The following is a 13,797-nucleotide window of genomic DNA, read 5'->3' on the forward strand; positions in this document are numbered from 1 at the left end:
ATTATCTACAGTTTTTGTTTCCTTTTTAAGCCAAAATATTTGGCAGGCTGGCTTTTGTAATTCCAGTTTTGACAATCATTTTTTATAATTTCTAGTTTTGTTGCACTGGACTAGAAACCGTAGCTGCTTTGAGCAATTTATTTGAATTTTCTTAGTAGTGATATTTAATCAATTTTTGTTAGTGATGCTGAACATTTTGTAAATGCTGAACAGGAACTGAACAAGAAGGTAATAAATTATCTCTTTACATACAAAGTTCCAAATACTGCAATTACAGTGATCTTGTTATTTCATTCAGATCCTTTAGACTTTATTTATTTCTTGTTGCTTTGATCTGTCAAGGACAGTGTTAAACTCCTATCACGATAATGTTCCCTCCATCTTCTAGTGTCTCTAGTTTTTCACTATTCATAGTTTTGTGTAATGTCATTCTGTGAATGAGCCTCACTGTGATTCATAAAATGATCTTTTCTGTTCCACTGACTGCTGTCTTACCCTCATTTCTATTTTGTCTAACGATATTATAGTGCCAAGTTTCTTTCTGTTTGAATTGGTCTGATGTTATCTTTGCCTTTTTTTACTTTTTCTAATGTCGCAATTTTAGTTAGAACTTTTTGGTTGGACTTTTGATTTTTGACCCAATCTTAGACTTCTTATCTTATAAAAGAGTTTAATCAAATTACATTTACTGTTATAATTTGCTACTACTTCCATCACCTTGTTCTATGCCTTGTGAAATTTAAGCTTCCTTGACATGTTTCATTTCCTTCTCTTGCTGTATGAACTGTTTTAGTTGCTCCTATCTTCTCCAATGTGGAAGACAAACAACTTATTTTAAATTTTACTAATAATTACCATTAAATTTTTAAAACTATTATTTAACCTTTTGACTCTACCTGTCAGGGGAAGGAATAGAACAAAAGCCCCATACAGAGGTTATTTTTTACATTTTTTTAACTTTTTAAAATAATTTATCTTTTTTATTTTTTAATAATGATCTCTTCTCTTGATAACTGCATTAAGAATTATAAAAATTATGACACATCTCTGTTCTAACTAGGTTCAGAACCCTGCCTATGCCTTTGCCCAAGTTTATTTAATAATTTCCCCAACTTGACTTTTTAATTTTGCTTCATATCTCAATTGTTTCAATATCTATAAGGAATTTAATCAAGATAAAAGGATGACAGTTTTTAAGCCATCATTTAAAAAAAAAAAAAAACAGCTTATCAGAAAATATACTTTTTGGCCACATTTTTTAAAACGCTAAATCCAGAAGGATTTAATTATTTAATTATAAGAGTTTGGAAATTACCAAGAACTAACCGAAAGCTGTATTCTATCTGGCTAAACAGAAATTATATGAACAACAAAAAGAAAGCATTCCTCAAAACAAAACTGTGACCAAGATATGGTAAACACTTAAAAGCATAAAGCAACAGAAGAATTTCAGGGAAAAATAAGCCAAGACTGTACAAAAGAGAAGCCTAAAGAAAACAGACCTTTGTAATCTTCATTCTCAGCATTTTGTGGCCTATATAAAATGGCCACCACCAAGCCAACCACTTCTGATATCTGTAAGAATCAAAAAATCTAAAAATGGCTGAGTTGATGGTGTGAATAGATTTGTAACATCTTTCTGGTCTTTGAATCAACATACATGTCTCTGAAATTCCTAAATTAGCTTTTGCTATTTTTTGGCCTCTGATATATTCCCCACCATTTTACTATGAAAATTCCTAAACACAAGAAGTAAAGTTTTACAGTGAACACCTATATATCTACCACCTAGAGTCTATATTAATACTATTTTAATATAATTACTTTATCACATGTCCATCTATGTACCTATCTATATCCATCCACCTTTCTATTCATCATTGCCTTTAAGTTTGAAAGCATTTCTTTCACTCCTTTCTATCCCCTACAACAGGGTTTCTCAACCTCAGCACTACTGACATTTGAGACTAGATAATTCTTTGTTGTGGGGGACTGTCCTATCTGTGCATCATAAGATGTTTACCAGCATCCCTGGCCACTACTCACTAGATGCCAATAGCATACTTCCCCACTCTAGTCATGATAACCAAAAATGTCTTCAGACATTGACAAATGTCCCGAGAGACAAAATTGGCCCTATTGGAGAAATACTACCCTAGAGCTCACATAAGAGCCTTTGCAAATGGTGGGTACTCCTTAGGTATTTGCAGACAAACTATCCTGGGGTCTTATCTAGAAATCATACACAACACAGCTGAAGGTAACCCTGAAGCAAAACCAGTGGTATGGATCAGAAGTATATGTAGGGTCTGTATCTGCTTGTCACATTTTATTTAATTTTAAAGCTGATGTAGGCACAGACATGAGGCACAGACAAGTGAGTAGTGTAATAACCTACATGTGATCTAATATACCTGGCGTTCTAAGATGAGGCCTAAGGTAACAAAAAGATAAATTAATGCCAATCCAAAATGCTGTGTCATTTTTTTTTACTGTCTTACATCATTCAATCTCAACATATTAATATGATTTCAAAATATAAACAATTAAACCTACCTTGACTGCCCAAAAGTCACATGACAACAACAAGATAATTGTCACCATACAGGCAATAAAGCTGCTGCTGAACAATTCACAGAGAAGATAGACTACAATTGCACTGACTCGAAAGAATAAATGGAAAAATGATGCCACTGGGTGTCTGAAAACCAAAAACATAATCAAAGAAATACAATTACATTTTACACAGGTACTGCAGATGTAGATGAAAGATGCTTCAGCTATAGCATAATCATGCAGTTTGGTCAAAATAAAAGAGGTGATTTGAAGAGGCAGCAATCTGCTACTTTTTTTTTCATAAGTCCCATTATTTGACTAGGCCCTGTTGTCAAAGCAAATCTACTATGAAAACATGATTTTAACAACTCGTTGAACATAAACTTTCACAAAATATGTAAGAAACTTTACCAAGCTTGAAGGAATAAGGAAACCATACTCTTAGGATTAAATCCTATTCTTATATGTCCAAAAATCATAACAAAAGAATTTGTAGGCCCTCAGAAATCACTTCAGGCATTAAGACAAAGCAACCATCAGGCAGAGTTGTTGTTTTTTTTAAACATCTTTATTGAGATTAATCCATATACCATGCAATTCACCTATTTAAAGTATATAATTCAATAGTTTTTGCTATATTCACAGAATAGTACAATCAATTTTAGAACTTTTCATTACTCCCAAAGGAAACCCTTACCCCTTGGCAGTCAATCCCCATTTACCCTAACTCCACCCCTCTCTAGCCCTAGGCAACCAAAAATGTACTTTCTGCCTCCAAAGATTTGCCTATTCTGGAGATTTAAGGTTAATAAAATTGTACAATATGTGGTCTTTTGTGACTGGCGTCTCTCAGTATAATGCTTTTAAGGTTTATAGATTTTGATTTCATTAAGTGAATTTTTTAGAGAGAACTAAATTTGGAATAGAAATATCTTTAATATTTTCATGTTAGTTCATACAAAAGATGCAATTCTGAAATTTGCACAGTAAATCAAAATGCAATATATCTATAGAAACTAAAGAAACGGTGCATTCTTGGTAAACTGTAGTCAGAATTAACACACCAATGTTCACATAACTGGATTTGCAGATTTGAAAACTCAAGAGTAAAATTCCATATACCAGTTATTCCCAAAGAAAATATGAATTGTCATCTTTGTCTCAGATCTTTAGATCACACTAGCAATATACAATATTCACAAGTACATCACAACTTGAATCAGAACCGCTGGCACCAGGACAGCCTTGGACACTAACACAACTCTTAAAATGTATCCTCATACCTGATTTTGGATTTTTTTGGTCTATTAGCTGTTTCCTCTTCTGCGTCAAACAGTGCAACATCTTCAGTGTCATCATTACTGTCCTAATAGGAAAATTAAACATTCATGAAGCAAAATGAAATTCAGTATGTGCACGCCAACTACACACAAGACAGCATGTTAGTCAAAATGGGAGACAAGATGTGGTCACAGACAACTGGAATTCACAACCTAGGAAAAGGGCATGTACAGTTCCTTCATCCCCATGTGATAATCCATCCCTACCCAAGCTGCTGAGCCGTGAGAAAACCACCAGGGTACAGATGTTGCTGCAAAGTCACAGAGAATGCTGAGGCTATCAGGGATAAATTCAATGTTTGGGGCTCCTTTACAGAATCATGTGACTGCATACTTCTTTCCCTGACCCCTTCTCATAACTTTCTTTTTATCCAAAGCAAAACAAACTACTTGGAATCACTTATTTTCCTGTCTCCTCTGGGGCCTGTTCATCAATTTTCCCTTTATTTACACTTTCTTATATTATCAAAGCTTTCTATTGGATGTTTCTAATCAGTATATAAACTTCTTCAAGTGTTCTTTATTGCATAAAGATTTTTTTAAAACCCTGATCCTGAATCTCTCCTTCTACCTTCTACTTTCCTTCCCATAGTGTTCCTTCCTTTCATGACTTTAGGCTTCTAAGAGTGGTTTACACCTCAACTCACAGCAATTCACCTTCTGCCTCAACCACATGAATTTGCTTTTTATACCTTTACTAGTGCCAGCCCCTCACCAGCCTCCAATTTTATCTCTAGTCTCACCTTCAGCTCTTATCTCAGGATATTCTTACTGTACATCTACTCCTACCTCCATCCAAACTCTAAGCTACTATAAGGCATGGTCTGTCATTGCACTATAATAAATCCTAGTGTCAAACAGTGTCAGGCAAAGCAGTAAAATATTTGTTGACGGTATGCATGAATACAAAAGGAGGCAATCACCTATAACACAAGGTAGACTGAGATCAGTGCCAGTACAAATGGGAACACAGGAAAAGAAAGGGCTCTGGAGAAGCTTCCTGAAGGAGAGTTTATCAGCTGGGCCTTGACAGAGCAAGGAGGCCTCCTGCTCACTCTAGTCCCTCGACTAGGTATATTTTCAAAGGCACAGAAGTGAGAATGTGCAAAGTATGTACAAGGAATGGCCAGGGAGCCTACAGAGTAAGTGAAAGGTGGGAGAAGTGAAGTAGGAACTAATGCTTGAAAGGTAAAACGAATTCCAATCTGAGACCAGTGGTTCTCACAGCCTTGGCTACAGGCTAGAATTACCTGAGATGCTTTAAAAAAAAAAAAAAAGAAAAAAAACCTGACACCTGGGTCCCGCTTTGAGGTTCAGATGTAACTGGTCTGGGGTGTGGTCTGGGTGTCTGGATTTTTTAAAGCTCTCTAGATGATAATAATATGCAGTTAAGACTGAGATCTCTACTGTATGATGCTATGGAATGAAAAGCCAAGGCCTTCAGCCCTTTATCCCAATAGTCCAATCTCCAACTAAGGTGACCTTTTCACATTAGATCATAGCCTTCCCTTACATAAAATCCATAGCATTTTGGCTGAAAAACAGACTCCTTATCATCACATATCAGGATCTGGTCCCTGTCCACCTCTAAGCCCTTGTCTCAGGCCATCCTCCTCTATTTACTGCGGTAAGTATACTAATGTCTCCTCTCACTCCACCAAAGAAGTCCAGGCTCTAATCCCTAGATCTTATGAATATGTAAATTTACTTGGCCAAAAAAAAAAAAAAAATTGCAGAAGTTATTAAGTATCTTGAGATGGGAAAATTACCCTGGATTATCCAGGTGGTGCCAATAATGTAATCGCAATGATCCTTATTAGAGGAACACAGAAGGGTCAGAATCAGAGAAGGCGATGAAACGTGTTAGAAGGAAAATTCTGGCTACTGTGTTAAGAATCTGGAGAGAAAGAGTAAGAGGGCAAGGGGGAAAAGACAAAGGCACAAAGTTGGTCAGCAGGCTAATTCAGTAAGGAATCCAAATAGTAATGGTTTGGTCTAAAGTGAATGCAGTGGAAGGGATGAAAAACAGCCAGATAACAAATATTTTTAAGGTAGAACTGACAGGATTTGCTGATGAGTTGAATGTGGGGTAGGAGAAAAGGAGTCAAAGAAGATTCCAAACTTTTTGTCCTTAGCACCTAAAAGGATGAAAATGCCAAATAGACTCTGGACACCCCAATATTTAGAGGTCAAAAAGATTTGGAAGGAATAAGCAGTGGGGGTGCTATGGAGTAGGAGGTGAACCAGGAAAGGGTGGTATCCTGGAAACCAGAAAAGGAAAGTGTTTCCAGGAGGAGGATCCAATCAACTATGTCAAATGCTCACAAGTAAGATGAAAACCAAAAAGTGACTACTGTTATTTCTAACAAGTCATCAATGACCTCAATAAGAGCATTTCAATATGGCAGAGGAAGGAGGGAGAAAGCCTAACTAGAATAGATAGAAGAGAGAATAGAAGAATGAAGAGACAAGTGTAGACAGGTCTCTTAACAAGCAAAGAATGGGATGATAGCTGAAAGGGCATGTGGAGTTTTTAAGGTAGGAGCAATTAGAGCACATTTCTACGCTGTGTAACCAAGCTTATAAAAAGGGATAAAAATGATGCTGAGAGAAAGGAGAATTGCTGGATCAATGCCTTCCAGCAAGCCAGATGAGATGGAAATCAGTGCATAAGAAGAGGGCACAGCCTGGAACAGAGCACAGACAGTTCAATTATAATAAAAGAGAGGAAGAGTATATGAGAATTATGAGCCAAGATGAGGATGGCAGGTGGTGTGAAAATTTTCTTCTGATGGCTTCCATTTTCTGTGAAACAAGCTGACTGAAGATAAGGGAGAAATGTTAACAGTTTGAGGAGAGAGGTTTTATTAGCGGCCCAGGAGGGTGAGAGTGGGGCAACAATGGAAATGTAGTGATGAGTGCCTGGCAGTATGAAGGGCTCACTTGAGGTCCATGATCACAAACTTAAGGTGGGAACAGTACGTTGTGTGTGTGTGTGTGTGTGTGTGTGTTTCCAGCCTCCTTCAGCCTGGGTGCAGGTTGAGAAAGCCTAATTTAATCATCGCTGGATTTTTTTTGTCCATTCAAGTCACCTCCTGAGTGGTCTTTCCTGACCATAAATCCTAAGGTTGTCCTATTCTCAGATACTTGCTATTACACCACCTTTTCTTTGCTATCATTATCTGAAAATATCTTTAGTTACGTAACTTATTATATCTTCCCACTCCAAACCCTCGACAAGCTCCCATCCCTCAGCACCCTACAATGTACCCGGCAATTCGGGGCAAGAAAACTGTACTGTTTACAGCCCTATCCCAAGGCCTAAAACAGTGCCCGAGCCATACAAACCTCTCTATAGATATATAGATATAGATAGATATAGATATATAGATATAGATATAGATATAGATATATGACAATCTAAGTGAAAGTGCACTATAAATAGTAAAAATTTTTTTAAAGATTAAATTATTCTCACCAATCTCTGGTTGAAAACCTGATGACTGTAACTAAGAGCACAGATGTGGTCAGCCACTAACCGCCACCAATTCAATGTTAGTCTGGCAACAGAAACGAATACAAGGGTCTGGCGGTGTCTCCTATTTCGACAGAATCGCAGCGCACCCCTAAGCATCAGGGTGTTCCCCCCCGGCTGTCCACGAACGGTTGAGAAAGACCAAAGCAATTTCACATAGAACAGCGTTTCTGCAGCCCGGCCCCGGGCGCTCTGCGTTTGTCGACAATGCGCTTTTCCACACCCGGAAGCTGTTCCCCCTCCACACAGCCTGGGTCTCCCGCCACCAGAGGGTTCACGGAATCCAGCCCGTGAACGGCCTGCGTTCCTCCAACCCCCACCTCTTCCGCCCACTCCGCTACTCCTCCGACACGGGTAGCGAGCCGGGACGCGGACACGATCGCCCCAGACGCCCGACTCGCGCCCCGCCCATCCTCTAGGCCGAGCCCACCGCCGCCACCGCCACCCTCACCCCGCGCCACAGCCCCTCACCTGCTGAAACATGGCGGCCTTGAGCCAGCCCCACTTCCGGAAGCCACGTCAGCGCGACGGCAGCTAGGCGGGGACTGGAACTGACACGGGAAGGTCACCAGAGGCCAGGAGGAGCCAAAGTACAAGCCACAGCACGTCCACGCTTCCGCTTCCAGGCGCCTCGCGGGAGAAGCAAGCTCAGCGACAGGGAGAGCGTGGGGGCGGGGCGAGTGCATGGTCCGGGCTATCCCGAAGAGCTGTATTATGCGGACCGTGACGGGGCGGGGCGAGAAAGTGGGCGGGGCGACCAGGGAGCAGGGCTAGATGAGCAGACTGGGGCGGGAGCTAGTACTAGCCCAGGAGAAAAACCATCTGGGAAAGGAGCCCAGTGCGGCAGTTGGATTTAAGTTGCAAGCTTCGTGGCTTGTCACGTAGAGATGTTGTTGCTACCTAAGAGACGTTATTCCTCTTCGCACCAGTGTCTTAAAGGCGGGGTTAGGGCTTTATTATTTCGTATTGCATTTTTGTTTTACAGAGTTTTCCTTTACAGTATTATATTTGTATCTTAAATTTTAGAAGCACTTGAAAAAAATTAATGTGCTCCTGCGAAGGGGTAAAAAGTTATTAATAGCAAAGCAGGAGAACTCGCGTAAACAATGGACAGTATAATTGTGGAAGACACCGGGAAACTTAAGGAACAGAGAGGGTGAGAGCGTGGGCCCTGGAGCTTAAGCTTTGGGGCTTGAATCCTGCCTCTTCCACTTACCAGTTATCAAACCTCTGTGGAAGTCTTTCCTCTGTTGTAAAGTGGGGATGATAATAGTATCTTACTGGTTAAGGACCTAATAAATAGGAGATGGTATTCTTATTATTGTTTTAAGTTTAGTTGCTAATGGTGTGACCTTGCCCATTTGAAGGACCTGAAATTCAGGAGCTGTAAATCATCTTTGAAACTAATTATAACAACATCCTGCCTGCACTGGCCTACATCAAACTGCTGTGGAAGGTTCATGGAGTAATATATTGGCATATTTCCTTAATTGAGGAGATTCTATTAAAATTACGATATTTTACATGGCTATTTGCCAGTGCAGCTTTAAACCTAATATATTAATAATGAAAAATTTCTCAAAGGAGAGAAAGCGTAACAAACAATTGTATTCTTGCACTTGGAAATGAAAACGGAGGCTTTGAATAAGTGACCTTTGCATCTAGGCTGCCCATACCATGTTTTTGGTGGCCCATCCAGTGTGTGGGTTGTGGGGTTTTGTTTTTTGTTGGTTTTGTTTTGCATTCTATTTGAATTCATTACCATCTGTGTAGAAAACTCTCAGTTTATCTCCTGTGTAGGAAAAAAAAGACAAAAAACAGTTCTTCTCTATTGTGTTTCTCTCCTGTGTGTCTTCTTTACTACACATAAAACACCACTTCTGGTCACCAAATGTATGGAGGTTTTTCTCCACACCAAGCAATTATCTGTGAAACCATCTGGGTGTACTATAATTTAATTCTGATAGTATTCACCTGGAGTTATTATCAGATCACACAGGTTAAGGGCTCAGTCCTAACACACACACACACACACACACACACACACACACACACACACACCGGTCACAAGTCCACATTATCAGCTGTGCTTCTGACCAACCAGCTATAGAACAGAGGTTCCAACGACCCACCCCCCCACTCCTGGGGTTCAATTAATTTGCTAGAGCAGCTCACAAAACTCAGGAAAACACTTAAACTTACCAGTGTTTGAAAGGATATGATAAAGCAGAGGTCCCCAACCCCTGGGCTGCGGACCAGTACCAGTCCGTGGCCTGTTAGGAACCCGGCCACGTTGCAGGAGGTAAGTGGCGGGGGAAGCGGAAGATTCATCTGTATTTGCAGCTGCTCCCCAGCGCTAGCATCACCATCTCAGCTCCATCTCAGATCATCAGGCATTAGATTCTCCTAACAACACTAGTCCCTGGTGCCAAAAAGGTTGGAGATACAAATGAACAGGCAGATGAAGAGATGTATGGGGTGAGATCTGGAAGAGTCCTGAGTGCAGGAGCTTTTGTCCCCATGGAGTTGGGGTGTGTCACCCTCACAGTTCGTAGATTTGTTCACCAACCTGGAAGCTCTCTTAACCCCCTACTGTTGGAATTTTTATGGAGCTTCCTCACGTAGGCATGATCAATCATTAACTCCATTTCCAGCCCCTCTTTCCTCTCTAAAGAATGGGAATTGGGCTGAAAATTCTCATCATGACTTGGTCTGCCTGGTGACCATCCCCCATCCAGGAGCCCACCCAGAGTCACCTCATTAGAACAGAAGATACTCCTAGTCCTCTTACCACTTAGGACTTTACAAGGGTTTCAGGAGCTCTGTGCCAGGAACCAGGGGCAGAGGCCAATATAATTTTCTATTGTCTCACAGCATCCTACACGCATGCTGAGCCACTGAGGAGCAGCTCTCCCCTTTGTACGCGACTTGAGCTCTCCAATGGGCATAGCCCTCATGGTGGGCTACTCTCTTCTAAATTACCTGCCTGGACTATAATACTATCTTCAGAAAGTGTAAGTAGAAACCAGCACACTCCATATAAGTGGGCCCCTTTGTAGAAAGGGTAAATATGCTTAATTCTCTTCCACAGGAGTTAGCCCTGATTGGAAAAAGAACTTGTAATGTTCTCAAATGCAATAGGTCAACCCCACTGACGGCTTCTCCTTTTAAATTTTTAACTCAACAAGCTTCATCAAGCTTCCAAGCAAAAGTACCATGGAACTCCAATGCATTATTCTGATACAATCCCATCAGTTCATTTGGTACAAAAATGATAGTAGTGAATTGGTAGTGATGAGTGGTATTTAACTTCCAATGATCACTTCCCCATTCCCCACCCATGAAATTGTGCTTCTGTAAGTCTCATTGAATGGTTTTCAGTGAGAATACAAATGCCAATCTCTCCCAGCCTCCCTCTGTTTTCTTACTTTGATAATTTCAGTTATTTGGCTTATAGGAAGACAATTAAGAATCCCCATGTTAATTGACAGGGAACACTAAAAAAAAAAAAAGGAGGCCAAACACCAACATCTACTTGGTTTTCTGTTTATTGTAAGACGTTGTAATTTCCCAAGGCTGGTTCAGATAAATATGTTTGGACCAAGTTCAGGGGCTGCTATTTTTCCTTGCTTCATGAAATTATCTATAGGCAGGCCTTTGATCTTCCTGATCCATGCAGCTTTGCTGGCTTTTTCTGAATCGACCACTCCAGTGGGCTTTCTAGCCTGATATTCTTTCATCTTGGCTTCCCCATACTCTTTCTCCTCCTTCACAGTCAACAACATGAACTCAGTGTTCACTCTAAAAGGATCAAGAGCTGTGTGGAAGTGAGGTCGTTCTTTCTTGACAGATTGGGTTGTCATGACCACTGGCGGAACCAGCATGCGCTTGGGTTTAATAACCTGCATGCTGGTTAAGGGTCTGAAGCTGCCCGCTGTTTCATCAATTGAACTGGATGCTCGATCTTCACCCTTCAAGCTGCCAGAGAACCTGGAGCGGATAAGCATAGGCTGGGGTATGGTGGACTGCACTCGGGGACTTTGCAAAGACTTTTTCAAGTTGGGCTGCAGTTTCTGGATTTCAAGGGGAATATTGATTTGTTTCACATCTATGGGAGGGTTGCTGAGTCTCAACTGATCAACTGCATGTTGGATTGATTTTCCTTTGAAACTCAGGACCTTCCTTGGATGTGAAATTGAAGGTCCCCAGGCATCAATGACTTGGGTCTGGGGCCTGCCGGGATAGGCAAACTGCCCTGAATTATGGGCTTGCTGCAGGGCATTAATGGTCAGGAGGAACCGGTCTGGTGACATAGGTATTTGCCAGGACTTTTTCTTTGAGTGACTGGTCAAGTCTCCAGGAGTTTCCAGCTGTCCTTGTTTTGGTACTTTTGCCACATCATCTTGTTTTTCAAAAAAGAAGGAAGAGGAGGAAGAGGAGGGGGAGGGGGAGGGGGAGGGGAGAGAGAAGAGGAGAGGGAGGAAGAGGAGAAAGAAAACAACAAATTGCTCTTTCATCAAAAACATCAAGTACTTATGCATGAAAATCAAATCCATTCTAACTGCTATTCGAACTGAGGTCTTTGTTGCCAAATGGACAGGCCATCATGTAGGCAAAAATCTTCTATGATACTAAAAATTATGGCCTATTCAGCAAAACAAGTTTTTAACAAATATGTTAGTACTTGTGTGTAAGGGTATATTAACGTATAGATATGTATAGTTTGCAGGGAACATATGTAATCCCAATGCTCCACACATTTTTGAAAACTTTATGCCTCATTTATGACTCACACAGGATAGGCCTTATAAATTTATAGTAACATACCTCTATTTTTAAACAAAAATTGAATCCCAAAATTTGATCACCTTATTAATCAAATTTGACTCCAAATGATCTTAGGACATTTCCCAAAAGCAAAACTGCCTTCAAAATATGTCACCCCTGGCAAATGCAAAATATCACAGCATGAGCAAAAGGCAATTCCTGAACAGGAGTTCCCAAAATGTTTTGAACAACAACAGAGAGTCCAAAAGCTGATGACAAGAACCAAAGATTTGTTCTGACACACTACATTAAAGTCAAGGCCTACAAGGTGCTTAAGACCTTGAGTTAGCAAAGATGTCTTTACAGGTGAGCAAATCTATCATATCTCCCTCATTTGGGCCTTTCCATCCCTGCATTACCTCACAGATACACTGAATGCATTATTCTCTTTTTACAAAAGGAATAACTGAGACATAAAAAGTAGAAGTCTTTGTCTAGTCTGACCTAGCAAGTAAAGATCTATACCCCAAACTATACCAATCTATAACTAGCAAATAAAATGCAACCTTATGTTAAGCATACAATTTTCCTTGGCCAAATAGTTTTATCTCAAGATGGTTGTGTATGGACATACTAGAATCGAATGAAACTTCAAATTTCTCCCTGACTTTTACTTGGTTAATAATATTTTACTGAAACAAATAAAACTAAATGAAATTAGGATAGCATAATCTTCCCCACTCCCCTTTCAATCTCAGAATAAACGATTCTGGGTGTGTGTGTATGTGTGTGACAAAACACATGGTTTTATTCCCTTTTATAAAAAGGAAATGTGATGACTCATTGTTCATTAATTTCTCTCCTTTGTATAGTAATATATCCTGACTCTTTTTCCAAGTGAATGTATGTAGATCTTCATAATACAACTTTTAGCTGTTATATAATATTGCATAGTATGCATTTTTCATTATCTACTTAGTTACTGCCCACTGATGGACATTTAGTTTGTTAGTGATCATCCTTAAAAAAATGCAGATACCATTTTTACTTATCATACAAGCAAGAACAAACTGATTAATAATACTCAGTGTTGTCATGGGTACAGTAGGAACTCTCATGCATTCTTGGTGGGATGGTAAATTGTCACATCATTTTTAAAGGACGACCATGACAATATCTTTCTAGTTGTTAAATTTAGTTATCCTTTGGCTCAGCAATGCCACTCCTAGGACTTTATCTTACAGCTATACCTACATAGGTACACAGACTTAGGTACATACAAGGATAACCACTGTGAGTAGAGCCCTCCTAAAAATTATTTTACTCTCACCTTAAAGCTAGTCCCTGCAGAGAGTTTGATTCAAAGAAACACTATTATATTAGCCAAAACTATCTGAAAGACACTTTAAATCTTTACCAAAGTCTCTCAAAAACAACAAAGGGACATACCATTTGTGATAGTCAGTGATTCTTCTTAAAAGCTTCTTTCCCATCTCTCTCACTTATCTCCTTATGTCACATACATAGCACCCACCCCCAAATCTATCTTCTCCCTCATGAAATCCCCTAAAATGCCCTCTGAAATCAGCCTCAACTTCC

General features: G+C 39.9%; 2 protein-coding genes across 5 annotated transcripts in view; both read right to left on the minus strand.

The window, feature by feature from the left end:
• The window catches only part of LOC105291289 (Golgi apparatus membrane protein TVP23 homolog B), a 24,358-nt gene extending 16,298 nt beyond the window's left edge, over positions 1-8,060 (minus strand). The window contains exons 1-3 of one of the 4 annotated variants that reach the window (XM_011358986.2): positions 7,903-8,060; positions 3,840-3,922; positions 2,557-2,701 (exon numbers count right to left, since the gene is read on the minus strand). In XM_011358986.2, coding sequence (XP_011357288.1) covers positions 2,557-2,701; positions 3,840-3,922; positions 7,903-7,914 — 240 coding nt within the window. In that variant the 5' untranslated portion in view covers positions 7,915-8,060. Of the gene's footprint in view, positions 1-2,556; positions 2,702-3,839; positions 3,923-7,374; positions 7,869-7,902 lie in introns of those variants that run through there. The other 3 variants (XM_023529959.1, XM_023529958.1, XM_023529960.1) reach the window with 3 other exon arrangements.
• Positions 8,061-10,963: 2,903 nt separating this feature from the next.
• Positions 10,964-13,797, minus strand: part of CDRT1 (CMT1A duplicated region transcript 1) — a 38,894-nt gene continuing 36,060 nt past the window's right edge. The window contains exon 13 of the mRNA XM_023529957.1: positions 10,964-11,833. Coding sequence (XP_023385725.1) covers positions 11,013-11,833 — 821 coding nt within the window. The 3' untranslated portion in view covers positions 10,964-11,012. The remainder of the gene's footprint in view (positions 11,834-13,797) is intronic.

The sequence above is a fragment of the Pteropus vampyrus genome, unplaced genomic scaffold (assembly GCF_000151845.1).
Source record: "Pteropus vampyrus isolate Shadow unplaced genomic scaffold, Pvam_2.0 Scaffold44, whole genome shotgun sequence".
NCBI lineage: Eukaryota > Metazoa > Chordata > Mammalia > Chiroptera > Pteropodidae > Pteropus > Pteropus vampyrus.